Source organism: Tauraco erythrolophus, chromosome 4 (assembly GCF_009769465.1).
Source record: "Tauraco erythrolophus isolate bTauEry1 chromosome 4, bTauEry1.pri, whole genome shotgun sequence".
Classification (NCBI taxonomy): domain Eukaryota; kingdom Metazoa; phylum Chordata; class Aves; order Musophagiformes; family Musophagidae; genus Tauraco; species Tauraco erythrolophus.
In genome coordinates this window covers 41,183,145-41,196,967 of record NC_141468.1, presented here as the reverse complement: position 1 = coordinate 41,196,967, position 13,823 = coordinate 41,183,145, and the positions used below count along the sequence as shown (strand labels likewise).

The 13,823-nt window shown below is 42.7% G+C and overlaps 1 protein-coding gene across 1 annotated transcript; it reads left to right on the top strand.

Moving 5' to 3' along the window:
- The first annotated feature begins 1,341 nt into the window (after positions 1-1,341).
- On the top strand, positions 1,342-4,835 carry IFNG (interferon gamma). The gene is made up of 4 exons (XM_009988272.2): positions 1,342-1,464; positions 3,409-3,477; positions 3,841-4,020; positions 4,710-4,835. The coding sequence occupies exons 1-4, from the start codon at positions 1,342-1,344 to the stop codon at positions 4,833-4,835; spliced, it is 498 nt and encodes a 165-aa protein (XP_009986574.1).
- The last annotated feature ends 8,988 nt before the right edge of the window (positions 4,836-13,823 follow it).

Here is a 13,823-nt window from a genome sequence, read left to right as displayed (position 1 = left end):
AAGTTGCAGATGAAAAATGTTTGATGGTGTTAGTGATTACTTGCTGAGATAGGAGGTGCTGCCGGGGAAGGGGTCAATTTATTGCAAGGAACACCCAAAGAGCCATGTCTGTGCTAGAGAGCTCAAATCATACCTGTTGGGGAACAGGTTTATTCTCATCTGTTTCTGACAAACCACAGACATCCTCCACTGCAGCCTGTGTGATCTGAGCCCACAAGTGCCCTCTTCCTGATCCTCTCTCTTTTCTTTTTCCCTATGAGTCCCTTCTTTCTTTCCCTTGTAGGGTCCTGCTTACCCTGCATTCATATACTACAACCTAAAATTACTCTGATTTTTTCATAAAACTCTTCACAGTAAGCTCTTTTCCCATGATATCCATCAAATCAGAGTTCAGTTCCTATACAAAAACCTTTTCCTCAGCTATCCTCAGTACAATCGTTTCAGGAGTCTGTATGCACCTGGAGACCATCCTGTCTGTCTTGTTCAGCTGGGCTTTTTTTCATCTATGTCTTTCTGTTTTCATATTCTACACACATAGCTGCAAATGAATGGACAGGTGGGAAACTTTATTATTGCCAAGCAGAAGTGAGTATCCTGAGTACTAAACACTCCACTCTTGCAGACAGTAGGCAACCATAGACGCATTTCATACGATGCATCATTGCATCTGTACTGAAACCTCATTTTCCCTGAGTATATTTTGAATCTGGAGGTGAAGAATGAAAAAGTGGCTGAAATGCACTTTCGACTGTGGAAAGAGCGTAAATAGTATTTCACAAAAGGACAGAAGTAGAGAGAATGTTTAGATCTCTAAGTGACTCTGAAAAATGCCATGTCAATCTCAGTGGTTACTTTAAAAGAATACCAGAAATGAGTAGACTGTTATACTGACCCTTTAACCACACAGCATGATTTTTTTCAGATAGCGTGTAAGGGTATGCTTAAGCCACAATGCATACTCCTCAATCATAATTTCCCCCTTTCCCCAACCACGTGTAAAAAAAAACTTCAGAATCGGCCACGTAAATGTTGCCCGTTGACGAACCACTGAAAATTTTTCCAGGACCATTCTTTAAGAAAAATGCTTTCGAGGGATTCCCTTGATTAGCCAAAAACGAAGGGTTCTTATCTAACACTATCTTGTCTAAATATACGCCGCCTGTGATGACGAAATAAAAAATTTCAAGACCGGGTATAAATACCACTGACAGGCAGATGAAGTTCATTCGTCCACTTTCTTCTAATAGAAGATACAACTATTAGAAGTTGAAGCTCACTACTCTTAGAACTGACATCTCTCAGAACATATCTGAGCATTTTAACTGAACCAGCACCAAGAAAATGACTTGCCAGACCTACAGCTTGCTTGTTCTGTCTGTCATCATGATTTATTTTGGACGTTTTGGAAATGGCTTAATGCTTGCTCAGCTTCAAAACGATATAGACCAACTGAAAGCTGACTTTGTAAGTATGGTCATTTACTGCGTTTCTTTTCTCCTTCTGTTTGTGCTTTAGATATAGTCCAAAGGAGCACTGCTTGGCATACTTAATGTGTACCATCAGAGAGTAACCATGGAAAAAATTTTTGGTTATATCTTTTTTTAAACAAGAATATGTACAATTTGTTTGGTTTTGCTAACCTCTTCCACTAACTTAATTCAGTTTTTCAATAGTCATAGTTAATGTAGTAGTTTGCATTAATTTCAGGGGCACTCTTCCTTTCACAAGAGCTTCTCCTAGCTCCATTCAGCCTTTGATTACATGAGATGTTTTATAACAAGAAATATTAATGCAATTTATGCTGAATGAATGAATCTTGATCCAATTCTATCCAGATGCAATTTACTGACACTTTTTTTAGTTTTAGGTTAGTAATGTTAATGGGGGATTTAGTATTAGTTAGCAATATAAACAAAATAGAGAACTTTTGCTTTAACGAATGCATCTAGTACTTATTAATAGTAGTGTGTTGCCTAAAGGTGATTCCTACTGCTTATTGTTTTGCATCCTCCGGCCATTCTGCTTCCATATCTGTGACTATCATCCAGCATGGGAATGCTATGCAGCATGTTATTGCTTCTTTTCAGACAGAGTTTTGATAACTTGGTAACTGTAATGTTAATTCACCTATCTTCATCTAGGTGGCATTAAAGTAGTTTACGGTTGACTTCAGGGGGATTAGTCATACAGATAACAGATCTACAATAGAGTCACTTCTAATTAACAGTTTTTATTCTCAAATTATTTTTGATTGTTTTCCTTAAATGCACGAAAGCAATTGCGAGAGTCTGCTCCTATTTTCAGCTCTCATTTTGTCAGAATTTTATGCGTATGAAAGTCAAAGTTTAGTAGCCAAACAATACCCCTGCAGTATCACAAAAAGAAAATGAATGTGATACTTCAGTGTTTGCAGATTGATAAGAAGCTGGCTGTAAAACTGGCATTATATCTTACATTTGTCATTAACATAGATCAAAGAGATTCTCACTAGAATATATATAACTCTGTCGGAGAGATCCTGAGCCGTGGTGAGCTTCTTGCGCTGACAATAAAATCTCCGGCCCTCAGCAGGTGCTCCCCACCTTTCAGAAGAACAGCAAAACAAAGTTGAGCAATATACTCAGCATGGGGAACCAATCAGCCTACAAGGTTTCTGTGAGCTTGCAAGTTTTCCCTTTGCACTCACTGTATTTAAATTACCGAGCAGACAAAAAGGAAATAGTGTATAAAAAAAGAAAGAAAGAAAAAAAAAAGACACACACAGAAGAGGAAATGATTCAGTTTACCTCTCCTTGGTGGGAGAATTGTATTGCTCTTTGTTTCCTAGAATCGGCCACAGTGTGTGGCTAACATCTGATGGTTAAACTCTGTCCCTGTGAGCCTTTCAATAGCCCACTTACCTTGTATATCCCTACACCTGACTGTGGACTACTGGGCTATTCTCCAGTTCTACGAACTGTAGTTTTATAGTAAAGTTAATTTGTTCTTATTCCATATGAGATTTTACTAAGACTGGATAAATTCAAGGCCACAGATCTCTGACTTACCAGAAAATATGCCAAGATCAGATCTGAAAATTTCCCAGCCAGTTGCTATGCTTATGAAGTTTAATTTTCAGTTGTCAATACCAAAACTTGCAAGGAGTGTTTGGTAAAATAGATGGTGCTAAATGTCTCTATTCAGATGAATTATAGCAGGGGAAGTCAGTGAAAAGCAGACTAAGGCCATTTCTGGTACTAGGCAGTCATCCAGTGGGATTTGGTGCTTAGAGAAGCGAAAGCATTGTAACAGCTGTAGGCTACCAGTGCAAAAATCACGTCTCTCTGGTTTTTACTGCTCGTTTGAATAGAGGAGGCAAATTTGCCTTGTGGTAAGTATTGTTTGTGTAACATTTGTTCTTTGTTGCAGAACTCAAGTCATTCGGATGTAGCTGACGGTGGACCTATTTTTACAGACAAACTGATAAACTGGACAGAGGTGAGTCAGAACCAGATATGACAAAGCATCTCAGGCACTTTACAGGGCACTTTTGGTACAAAGCAGCTCCCAGGGCCAGCGTAACCAGTTGGAGTAGAATGAACACAAGTAGAGGCTGCTTTGGTAGCTTGGAAATAAGAAAACAATTCCTAAAAAAATGCTTCCCATAGGATCGAGGTGCTTTGTGCTGCACCATGAACCCATCCTGAGGTACAGCCAAGCCCAGGAGATGAGTTGCAGCATCTTCTTTATCATCTTGTTTCAAGTGACAGTGAGAACCTCTACGTGCTGCGTTTTAGCTTTGGATGTTTTCCTGCTGATGGGCACTCATAGACTCTTCTTTCTGACTGTATTTTTCAACAGAGAAATGAAAAAAGGATCATCCTGAGCCAGATTGTTTCCATGTACTTGGAAATGCTTAAAACCACTGACAAGCGAAAAGCGCATGTCAGGCACATATCTGAGGAGCTCTCTACTCTGAAAAAAGACCTTCCTGATGGCTTGAAGAAGATGAAAGACCTCATGGACCTGACAAAGGTTCAGGTAAGGCTCTTCCTCTGCCTCCAAAGCTCATGATGCTATATTTTCCAGTTGAGATTTGAGTATGACTCAAGTCAATAATGTTTCAGTAACCCCCGCCTGGCTCAGTTCACACTGGAAAACCTAATATTTCCAGCTGCAGGGGCTGCTGCGGGCCTGCGGTGTGGGGTGTCAGTGCGGGGGCTGCCCTCCCCAAGTCTTGTCAGAGTCTGGCACGGAGGTGCCAGCAGAGGTGTTGTGTCATCTGCCCACCAGAACTGCCATTGACACGGTCTTTTGTGGTTTAGAAATTGGGTGGGAAAGATGTGCCCAGCTACGGCATGCCTCCCCGGGCTTTGGAGGCACTTGGCTTATTGAGCAAGTGCTGATGGCACAAACCACCGACCTCTGCAGAGGTCCGCAGCCAATACCTCAGTGGAATTAATGGCTTGTTGGTAACAGATATATCATTGCAATAACTACAGAGTAACACTGTTTCACAGAATATGGCTGCTCTGTGGCATGTTGCAAAGTAGCACAGAAGGGGTAAAAAAACCAAACTGTGATGAGTAGCTCTTCCTTGTAGGAACTAGGTAGTATAGTAATTGGAAACTGCTCATGTCCATCTGGTTTACCCTGGTAGCAGTGTAGTCTGTAGAATGTGATCAGTAAATAATTATAGCATGACCCTCATTCCATTTTACTTATAACAGATGAGTGACTTGAAAGTTCAACGCAAAGCTGTGAATGAGCTGTTCAGCGTCTTACAAAAACTGGTGGAGGCTCCAACTTCTCTCAAAAAGAAAAGGAGCCAGTCTCCGAGGAGGTGCAAATGCTAATGTCATTGTATGACCTTTTGTACTGAGTTATTCTGCAAATTTTGTTATGATGCACATTTTTTTATTTCAATCTTTTTATTGAGTTTTTGTACATTTATTTATTCATATTTAAGTATTTTATATAATTATTTATAAAGAAACACCAATCAAAGTATTTATACCTCCTACTACGATATAAGAAATGACTTTGTCTTAAAATCTTGTCTATCTGTTACATGTTTGTTGACCTTAAAATACAGAATGAGGCAATGTTTACTCAGTTTCCATCTGGAAATCCTGAAATGACCTGATACAGTACCCAGCTTTCCATCTGGTGCTATCTTGAGAGAGCGATGTTATAAAACTAGTTTCATCATTCATCTATCTGACATGGAGAGGCAAGCACCAATATGGGGAAGTTTCTGTACTCAGGAAAATATAATCATATCTGCTTACTTCTAAGCATATCTAAAGCCATATCAAGCAAATAGACATGCTTAAGGATAAGCGAATGCTGAAGCACTTTTCTGAACGAGGGAATTGAGGATTAATTGCTGGTGACTATTGTTATGCACTGAAGTTATCAGGAGGCCAGGCTACTTAGCAACTCCAGGAAATGTGACTACTCTAACTTCAATTCACTGGTTTTGAGAAGTTCTGTATTTTTTTTGTACTGAATCATCTAAATGTGTCTGATGTAGTTGTATTTATTTGGAGATAGTAGTATAAAAGTTCTTATCTTAAGGACTATATTTTTGTACTGAAATATTATTTAAAACTTTGGATTTCTCAATGGAAACTTTTTGAAATTTGGATATTAAATAAATAAGTTAAATAAATAAAGTAGGCTTGCATATTTATTCACCAGAATCTCTGTGAAAAGTAGAATGCTAATCTTGCTCTATGTTGTCACAAAAGACGGCCCTGCCCAGATACATAAAAACATATTTTATTTCCTCCTGCCTGTCCGAGATTTTGGAATGGACAATGTTTTTAAAGAAATCTGGCAGAAGGGTCTAAATGTCATAGCTTTTCACTGGTAGCTGGGAGCAATCCTGAGGATGGCTGCGTGAGGTGCGAGCAGGTTGATGACCTGCTAAACCGGGTGGCGCAGCTCCAGGATGAAGTGCTGGAGCTCTGGGAGGAGGTGAGCAGGTTAACAAAAGTTAGGGAAAGCGAGAGGGAAATTGACAGCTTCCATAATCTGGTTGTAGCAGAGCTGAAAGAAGAAGTGGAGAGGTTAAAAGGGATCAGGGAATTTGAAGAATTAGGGGACAGGGGGCAATGGCCCCTCCGTGTGGCGAGTGAAACTGCCTGGCAATTCCCCTGCTCCTCCAGGTGTCCTTGCATAATAGGTACAGTGCTCTGCAAGGGGAACGGGAAAACAGTGAGGATGATGGTTCTCCCTGCTTGGAGGTGTCACCAAAGCCTAGTTGGACTGCCATCGGCATTAAAACCTCATCAGTAAGGTATAAAAGACGGGTCATTGTCATTGGTGACTCACTGCTTAAGGGAACAGAAGGCCCGATACGCAGACCGGACCCACTGCACAGGGAGGTCTGTTGCCTCCCAGGGGTCAGAGTTAAAGATGTAAGGAAGAAGCTTCCTTCCCTAGCACAGCCCTCAGACTGTTACCCCCTTTTGTTGTTTCAGGTAGGCAGTGATGAATTAGCAAGAACCACTCCAAGGACAATGAAGAAGGAATTGAGAGCCTTGGGCGCCTGGTCAAGGGATCAGGAGCACAGGTCATGTTCTCCTCTATCCCTCCAGTTGTGGGCAAAGATGAGGGATTAAGCAGGATGTACCAGCAGATTAATACCTGTCTCCGAGCCTGGTGTGTCCGGCAGGGGTTTGGGTTTTTTGACAGCGCTGGATCTACAAGAGGCCAGGTCTGTTAGAAATGCATGGTAATAGCCTGTCCCACAGAGGGAGAAGGGTTTTGGGAAGGGAGTTGGCAGGGCTCATAGACAGAGCTTTAAACTAGGTATGAAAGGGGGTGGGGGTGAAATCAGGATCACTGGAAGGGAGCCAGAATGCAGTATGCCAGTGCTTGTGGGGGAGGAATGCACTAGCATGATCGTGCAGTCTTGTGAATTAGCAAGGGATCAAGGTGTCATGCCGGGTTGCAGACAGATCACAGGGGTTGTTGAGGGGTTGGTTACTGTGGAAACATCTGAGCATCATCGGGGGCTCCAGGTGCCTCATCAGGGACCCAACTCAAACACCTCTATATGAATGCCTGCAGCTTGGGCAATAAACAAGAGGAGCTGGAGATGCTTGTGAGCCTGCAGCGCCAAGACCTAATTGGCATCACAGAGACATGGTGGAATGACTCCTGCGATTAGTGTGTTGGACTAGAGGGGTATAAACTGTTCAGAAAGGACAGGCAGGGAAGATGAGGAGGAGGTGTTGCCTTCTATGTCAATGAACGGCTAGAATGCATGGAGCTCCACCTGGCAAGTGATGACAAAAGAACCGAGTGACTACGGGCCGGGGTGAAAGGAAGGGTAGGAGACATTACAGTGGGGGTGCGCTACAGACCACCCAATCAGGAGGACCAAGTGGATGGGGCCCTACATAGGCAGGTAGGAGTTGCTGCTCGTTCACAAGCCCTGGTCCTCATGGGAGATTTTAACCACCTCGACATCAGTTGGAAAAACAACACGGCGGGGAACAAGTAATCCAGGGGATTCCTGGAATGCGTTAATGATAACTTCCTTATCCAAGTGATAGAGGAACCAACGAGGAGAGGTGCCATGTTAGACCTCATTCCCGTCAATAGGGAAGGGCTGGTAGGTAATGTTGAACTCATGGCTAGCCTTGGCTGCAGTGACCATGAGATGGTGGAGTTTGAGATCCTAAGGGCATCTAAGAGGGGGAAGCTCAGCAAGCTTGAAACCCTCGATTTCAGAAGAGCTGACTTTCACCTCTTCAGGAATCTCCTTGCTAGTGTGCCATGGGATAAAGCCCTGGAGGGACTGGGAGCCCAAGATTGCTGGTTGACTTTCAAGGATCATCTCCTCCAAGTTCAAAGGCACTGCATCCCTAAAAGGAAAAAATCAGGCAAAACCACCAGGAGACCTATATGGATAAACAAAGAACTCCTGGCTAAAATCAAATCCAAAAGGGGAATACGCAAAGCATGGAAGCAGGGACTGGTAATCTGGGATGATCACAAGGAAGTTGCTCGTGTACTCAGATCAGGTTAGAAAAGCTAAGGCCCTGACGGAGTCAAATCTGGCCAGCGATATTAGAAATAACAGAAAAGGATTTTATAGGTACATGAGAGAAAAAAGAAAAATGAGAGACAATGTGGAACTCTCCAGAAGGATACAGGTGACCTGGTTACTGAGGACATGGAGAAGGCTGAAATATTCAACAACTTTTTTGCCTCAGTCTTCACTGGCAACCACTCGAACCATGCCACCCAAATCACAGAGGATGTTGGCTGGGTCTGAGAGAGTGAAGAACCACCCAGGGTAGGAGTAGATCAGGTCCAGGAACACCTAGAGAACCTGAAGGTGCACAAGTCCATGGGACCTGATGAGATACATCCACGGGTCCTGAAGGAACTGGCAGATGAAGTTGCTAGGCCACTAGCCATCATATTTGAGAGGTCCTGGCAGTCTGGTGAGGTTCCTACAGATTGGAAAAGGGCAAACATAACCCTCATCTTTAAAAAAGGGACCAAGGACAACCTGGGAAACTACAGACCAGTCAGCCTTACCTCTGTGTCAGGTAAAATCATGGAACAGATTCTCCTGGTAGCTGTACTAAGGCACATAAAAAATAACCAAGTGGTTGGTGACAGCCAACATGGCTTCACTAGGGGCAAGTCGTGCCTGACTAATTTAGTGGCCTTCTACGACAAAGCTACAGCGCTGACTGACATGGGTAAAGCAACGGATGTCATTTTCCTGGACTTGTGCAAGGCATTTGACACTGTCCCACATGACATCCTGGTCTCCAAAATGGAGAGACACGGATTTGACAGATGGACCACTCGGTGGATAAAGAACTGGCTGGATGATCACACTCAAAGAGTTGTGGTCAATGGCACAATGTCTACATGGAGACCAGTGTCAAGCGGTGTCCCTCAGGGGTCTGTTCTGGGTCCAGTGCTGTTCAACATCTTTGTCAGCGACATGGATGACGGCATTGAGTGCACCCGATGAGTTTGCCGATGACACCAAGCTCTGTGGTGCCGAGGACTCACTTGAGGGAAGAGATGCCATCCAGAGGGACCTTGATAGGCTTGAGAAATGGGCCAGTGCAAACTGCATGAGGTTCAACAAGTCAAAATGCAAGGTCCTTCACCTGGGTCGGGCCAATCCTAGGCACAAATACAAACTGAGCACAGAGTAGGTTGAGAGTAGCCCTGAAGAGAAGGATTTGGGGGTGTTTATAGATGAGAAGCTCAACATGAGCCGGCAGTGAGCTCATGCAGCCTGGAAGGCCAGCTGCATCCTGGAAGGCCAGCTGCATCCTGGGATGTATCAAGAGAAGCGTGGTCAGCAGGTCAAGAGAGGTGATTCTCCCCCTCTACTCTGCTCTTGTGAGACCCCACCTTGAATACTGCATTCAGTTCTGGTGTCCCCACCATAAGAGAGACATAGATCTGTTGGAGCATGTTCAGAGGAGGGCCACAAAGATGATCCAGGGCCTGGAGCACCTCTGCTACAAGGACAGGTTGCAGGAGCTGGGATTGTTCAGCCTTGAAAAGAGAAGACTTCGAGGGGACCTAATAGCTGCCTTCCAATACCTGAAGGGAACTTGCAGGAAGGCTGAGGAGAGACTTTTTACAAGAGTGTCCACTGATAGGACAAGGGGAAATGGGTTTAAGTTGAAGGAGAACAGATTTAGATTAGATCTTAGGAAGAAATTCTTCAGTATGAGGGTGGTAAGAATTTGGAATAAATTGCCCAGAGAAGTTGTGGATGCCCCCTCCCTTGAGGTGTTCAAGGCCAAGTTAGACAGAGCCTTGAGTAGCCTGATCTAGTTGAGAGGTGTCCCTGCCCATGACAGGGAGGTTGGATTAGATGATCTCTAAGGTTCCTTCCAGCCTATGCCATTCTATGAAAAAATTTATCTATGAGAATTCCCAGGCTCTTTAAGTTCTACTTGAATCTGGATGAGGAAACATCATTTGGCTTATAAGAAGGCATTGATCATTTGAAATTTGTTGTTACTCTGATTTAAAAGAAAAGACACTTTCAAGTTTCTCTGCAAGTCAAAGCTATGGAGCCTAGACTGGGGTCAGCCCATCTGCTGGGCTCTTTGCAAGTGGCACAAGCCGGAGGCCTGGGACTGCTCAGGCTTTGGCCAGTGTCAGAGGCTTGGGTTTGGGCTTGGGCTTGGAGCGGGGAGTTGGTGTGGCTTCCAAATTCTCATGTCCTCAGAGATTTACCAAGCAAATTATCTGGGGGCAGACTGGTTGGTCTGACTGAGAATGAGGCAGATTTTCCTTGAGATTCCTGCGAACATGGGACTTCCAACTCCCTCCTGAACTTTGGCTGAATCAGCAAATTCCAAAAAGAGCACCCCAATTGGCCCAAAGTTTAGTTGTAATATTGTCTCCCCTGATGTGAGATACCTTCATTCATATCCTCGCTTTATAGTCATAGCATAGTGACTCAGTAACCCTGGAGACTTGAACTGATTTTGAAGGAGACAGCTGTTCTTGTTTGTACTCATTACAGACATGGGTATGCATGTGAGATGCAAGTGAAATAACGCTGTGGGATTTCTCCTATTCCAGGACTAAGCATGAGAAGCATCAGTATGCACTTAACATAAGCAATGTGTTCATCTGTGCACATGCTCTTTCATGAGGTATTACTTAAAAGAGACTAGCTGTCCTCCAAGGAAGCAAAGCTGCAGTAGCAGCTTCTATTGAAAAAAAAAAAAAAAAAGAAAAAAAAGAAAGACAAGAAAGACATGTAAATAAAAGAAAATGAAAAGAAGAAGAAAAAAAGGAGAGGAGAGGAGAGGAGAGGAGAGGAGAAGAGAAGAGAAGAGAAGAGAAGAGAAGAGAAGAGAAGAGAAGAGAAGAGAAGAGAAGAGAAGAGAAGAGAAGAGAAGAGAAGAGAAGAGAAGAGAAGAGAAGAGAAGAGAAGAGAAGAGAAGAGAAGAGAAGAGAAGAGAAGGAAAAATGAAAAACCTAACAAGGAAAGTTAAAGTTTCATTAGCTATTGGCAGAGAGACAATGAGTCTTCCCACTACTCCTGATTAAATTAATACTCTATTTTTAAAATTTAAAGTCAGGACTATTTAGGAGGTGCTTTATTAGACTATAAACTGAAAAGTCTACAGTCCTTCCACACCTTGCCAAAGGGGTCCGTGGAAAAACAATTAAGGTCATCGCTATACATCCAGCAGGAATAACATTTACCCGTCCATCCTACCTTAGTTGCGTGTACCCAAGCCTGTGTCATTTGCTGTGCTGTGCTGTCCTATACAGTCCTGCTTTTATCCCTTTAAATCTGACTGAAAACAGTGCAGATTTTTTGGGTGAGGTTGTTGCTCAGTCACATAATTTCCCAGGTTCTTCTCATCCTAGTGCTGGGTAGCAGAGACAGAGAAGTAGCAAGGGAATGAGCAGCTGGGAGATGGCAGCTGCTCGCAAAATGTATTTGAACACTCCGATTTCAGCAAATTGTTCGTTTGAGTTTTTTTTTTGTTTTGGTTGGTTGATTTTTTGCTGTGGGTTTTTTTTTTTTTTTTTCATTCCAAAGTATACTTATTTCCAACTGAAAAGTTTTAAAGCATCTTTAAACCTTTCATGTTAACCATGACACCAGACATTGCAGAGACTCACTATTGCTGCCATAGTTACCTAAACACTAAAAGGAATCCAAATAACTTTTTTCTCATATTGGCCTCCCTCTGAGTTTTCCCTACCCAGTGTAAGTCTGTGAGATCCATTTCTACAGGGTGCTTAAGATAAACTGCTGAACTAATCATTCCTCACTTTGCTCTGTTAATATCATACTAGTGTTAGAGAATAACATCACAAAAATCAGCCTCTATAAGACCACATTTTTTCCCCTTAGTTGTACACTATACAAATGAGGTGAATCACTTTTAACATGCAAATCTGTCATCTCTTCTCTCACATCCATGGGAGTCCTGGATCTCCTCTTCTATGTCATTCCTCGCTATAGTCAAGTGACGATAGTATTTCCAGCCAAGTTGAATTTAAGCATGAAAGGAATCCTAATGGCTACCTTAAATTTTTCCAAAGAGAAACATAGCAGAAGTGTTAGACATTTTTACTGAAGGTCAGTGCTAATTTTTCCAACTACACAACCTGAGAAGGAGAGTTAGTAGATGTGCGTGCACGCAAGAGAAAAGGTATTATCTACTATCTAGTCGTTAAAATTAGAAAGGGGAAAAATCAAAAGAAAAAACAACATTGTCTCAGAAAGTTGCTGTGATTTATGCATTACTTCTGCAGCATATTGATTCTGTCCTTATTCTCCATTCCTGCATATTATCAGCACTGAATTTGATCTGCCATTTTATTGCCTTGTCACTCAGTATTTTGAAGTCTTTTAATAGTTCTTGCAGCTGGACCTCCTCTTTGGAATTCTGAATAATTTAGTATATCAGCAAACTTAATTATTTCACTGCTTATCTCTGTGATGTTGATGGCTACATGTTGCTGATGGCTACATTAAATGACAGGGGTCCCAGGCAAACCCTCTCATGACTGAACCTGCTCAACTGCAAAAACCATTCACTGATTCCCACCCATTATTTCTTATCTTTTAACCAGTTGCGTATTTATGTGAGGACTTTCTTATAATGCAATAACTTAACTTCTTTGATAGTTTACGGTGAGAATCAGATGAGGTTCTTTTGAAAATCTGTGGACATGATGCTGTTTTGGCTCCTCCACTTGTTTGTATATTCACTGGCTTTTCAGTAACTCTGGTATTACCAAGAAGTGTGGTATATCCTGTCTCAAACGTCATATTTACTATTCTCATGCACCACAATTATCCATGGCCCCAGCCTGTCTCAGTACTGCGTGGTAGGGATGTCAGCTTTACTAGTTTACAGTTTTCTGGGATTCCCCTGAGGCCTTTTAGAAAATTAGTAGCCAATAAGCCCACTTTGTGCATCCCTGGTATAGAGGCAGACTCAAAAGCAGGTTATATACCCTACACCCCATAGTCTATTGTTCAGCTCTTTCACCCTTGAGTCCTCCAGGACTCATGAGTGAAGGTTGTCAGCTCAAATCTGTCCTTGTGGTCATCTTTCTCCATTAGTCTAGGAGTGACTACGTGGGTTTTTTTGGTCAGTGAGAAGCAGGAATAATAAAATGTCTAGAAAGGTCTGGAGGTGGAAAAAAAAAACCAAACCTGGCAGACGGGTGTGGGATTTTCAGCCTAAGATAGCTATTCATGCAAAAACTCACCTCTCTGCTGCCTTGCGTGGGACAGACAAGTGATAACAGCAACTTCTGCAATGCATGGAATGTATGTAGGCAGTTGGAGTAGGTGATGAGCAGCTTAACAGTCTAACAACAGCATCAGATATGACTTCTGGGTGGATTATGTAGCAATTGGTCCTGATGCAAGATAGCAAAATAAGGCCACCAGTCTTCCAGCTTCCTCTTTTACTTTTTTCTTTCCAAGATGCCTACTTACAGTGAGTAAACTTCCTGGGAAGCAATAAGGAAGGTCTATGCCAAGAATTTACCTGCAAAACTAAGCAGAGTAATTCCTTGATCTGTGGCTGTATGGTGGTCACATCATGCCAGAGGGAAATGAAAATGAGAGAGCTCAGTTCCCCATCACACAAAGCGGGTAGGAATCTCCTGCACCACTCCATGCTCACTGCTGCCTCACAGGCAAATGTGTTGCTTGCGAGACTTCTCCTTAAATCACAGGTCTAAGGTGGTCCTGACCTTACAAAAGGGGAAGCAAGTCGGTCAGGTAAACATGATCTCTAAATCAACCCAGGTCTGTGAGTTATTGCCACTCCAAACACCTTGTGGTTGCA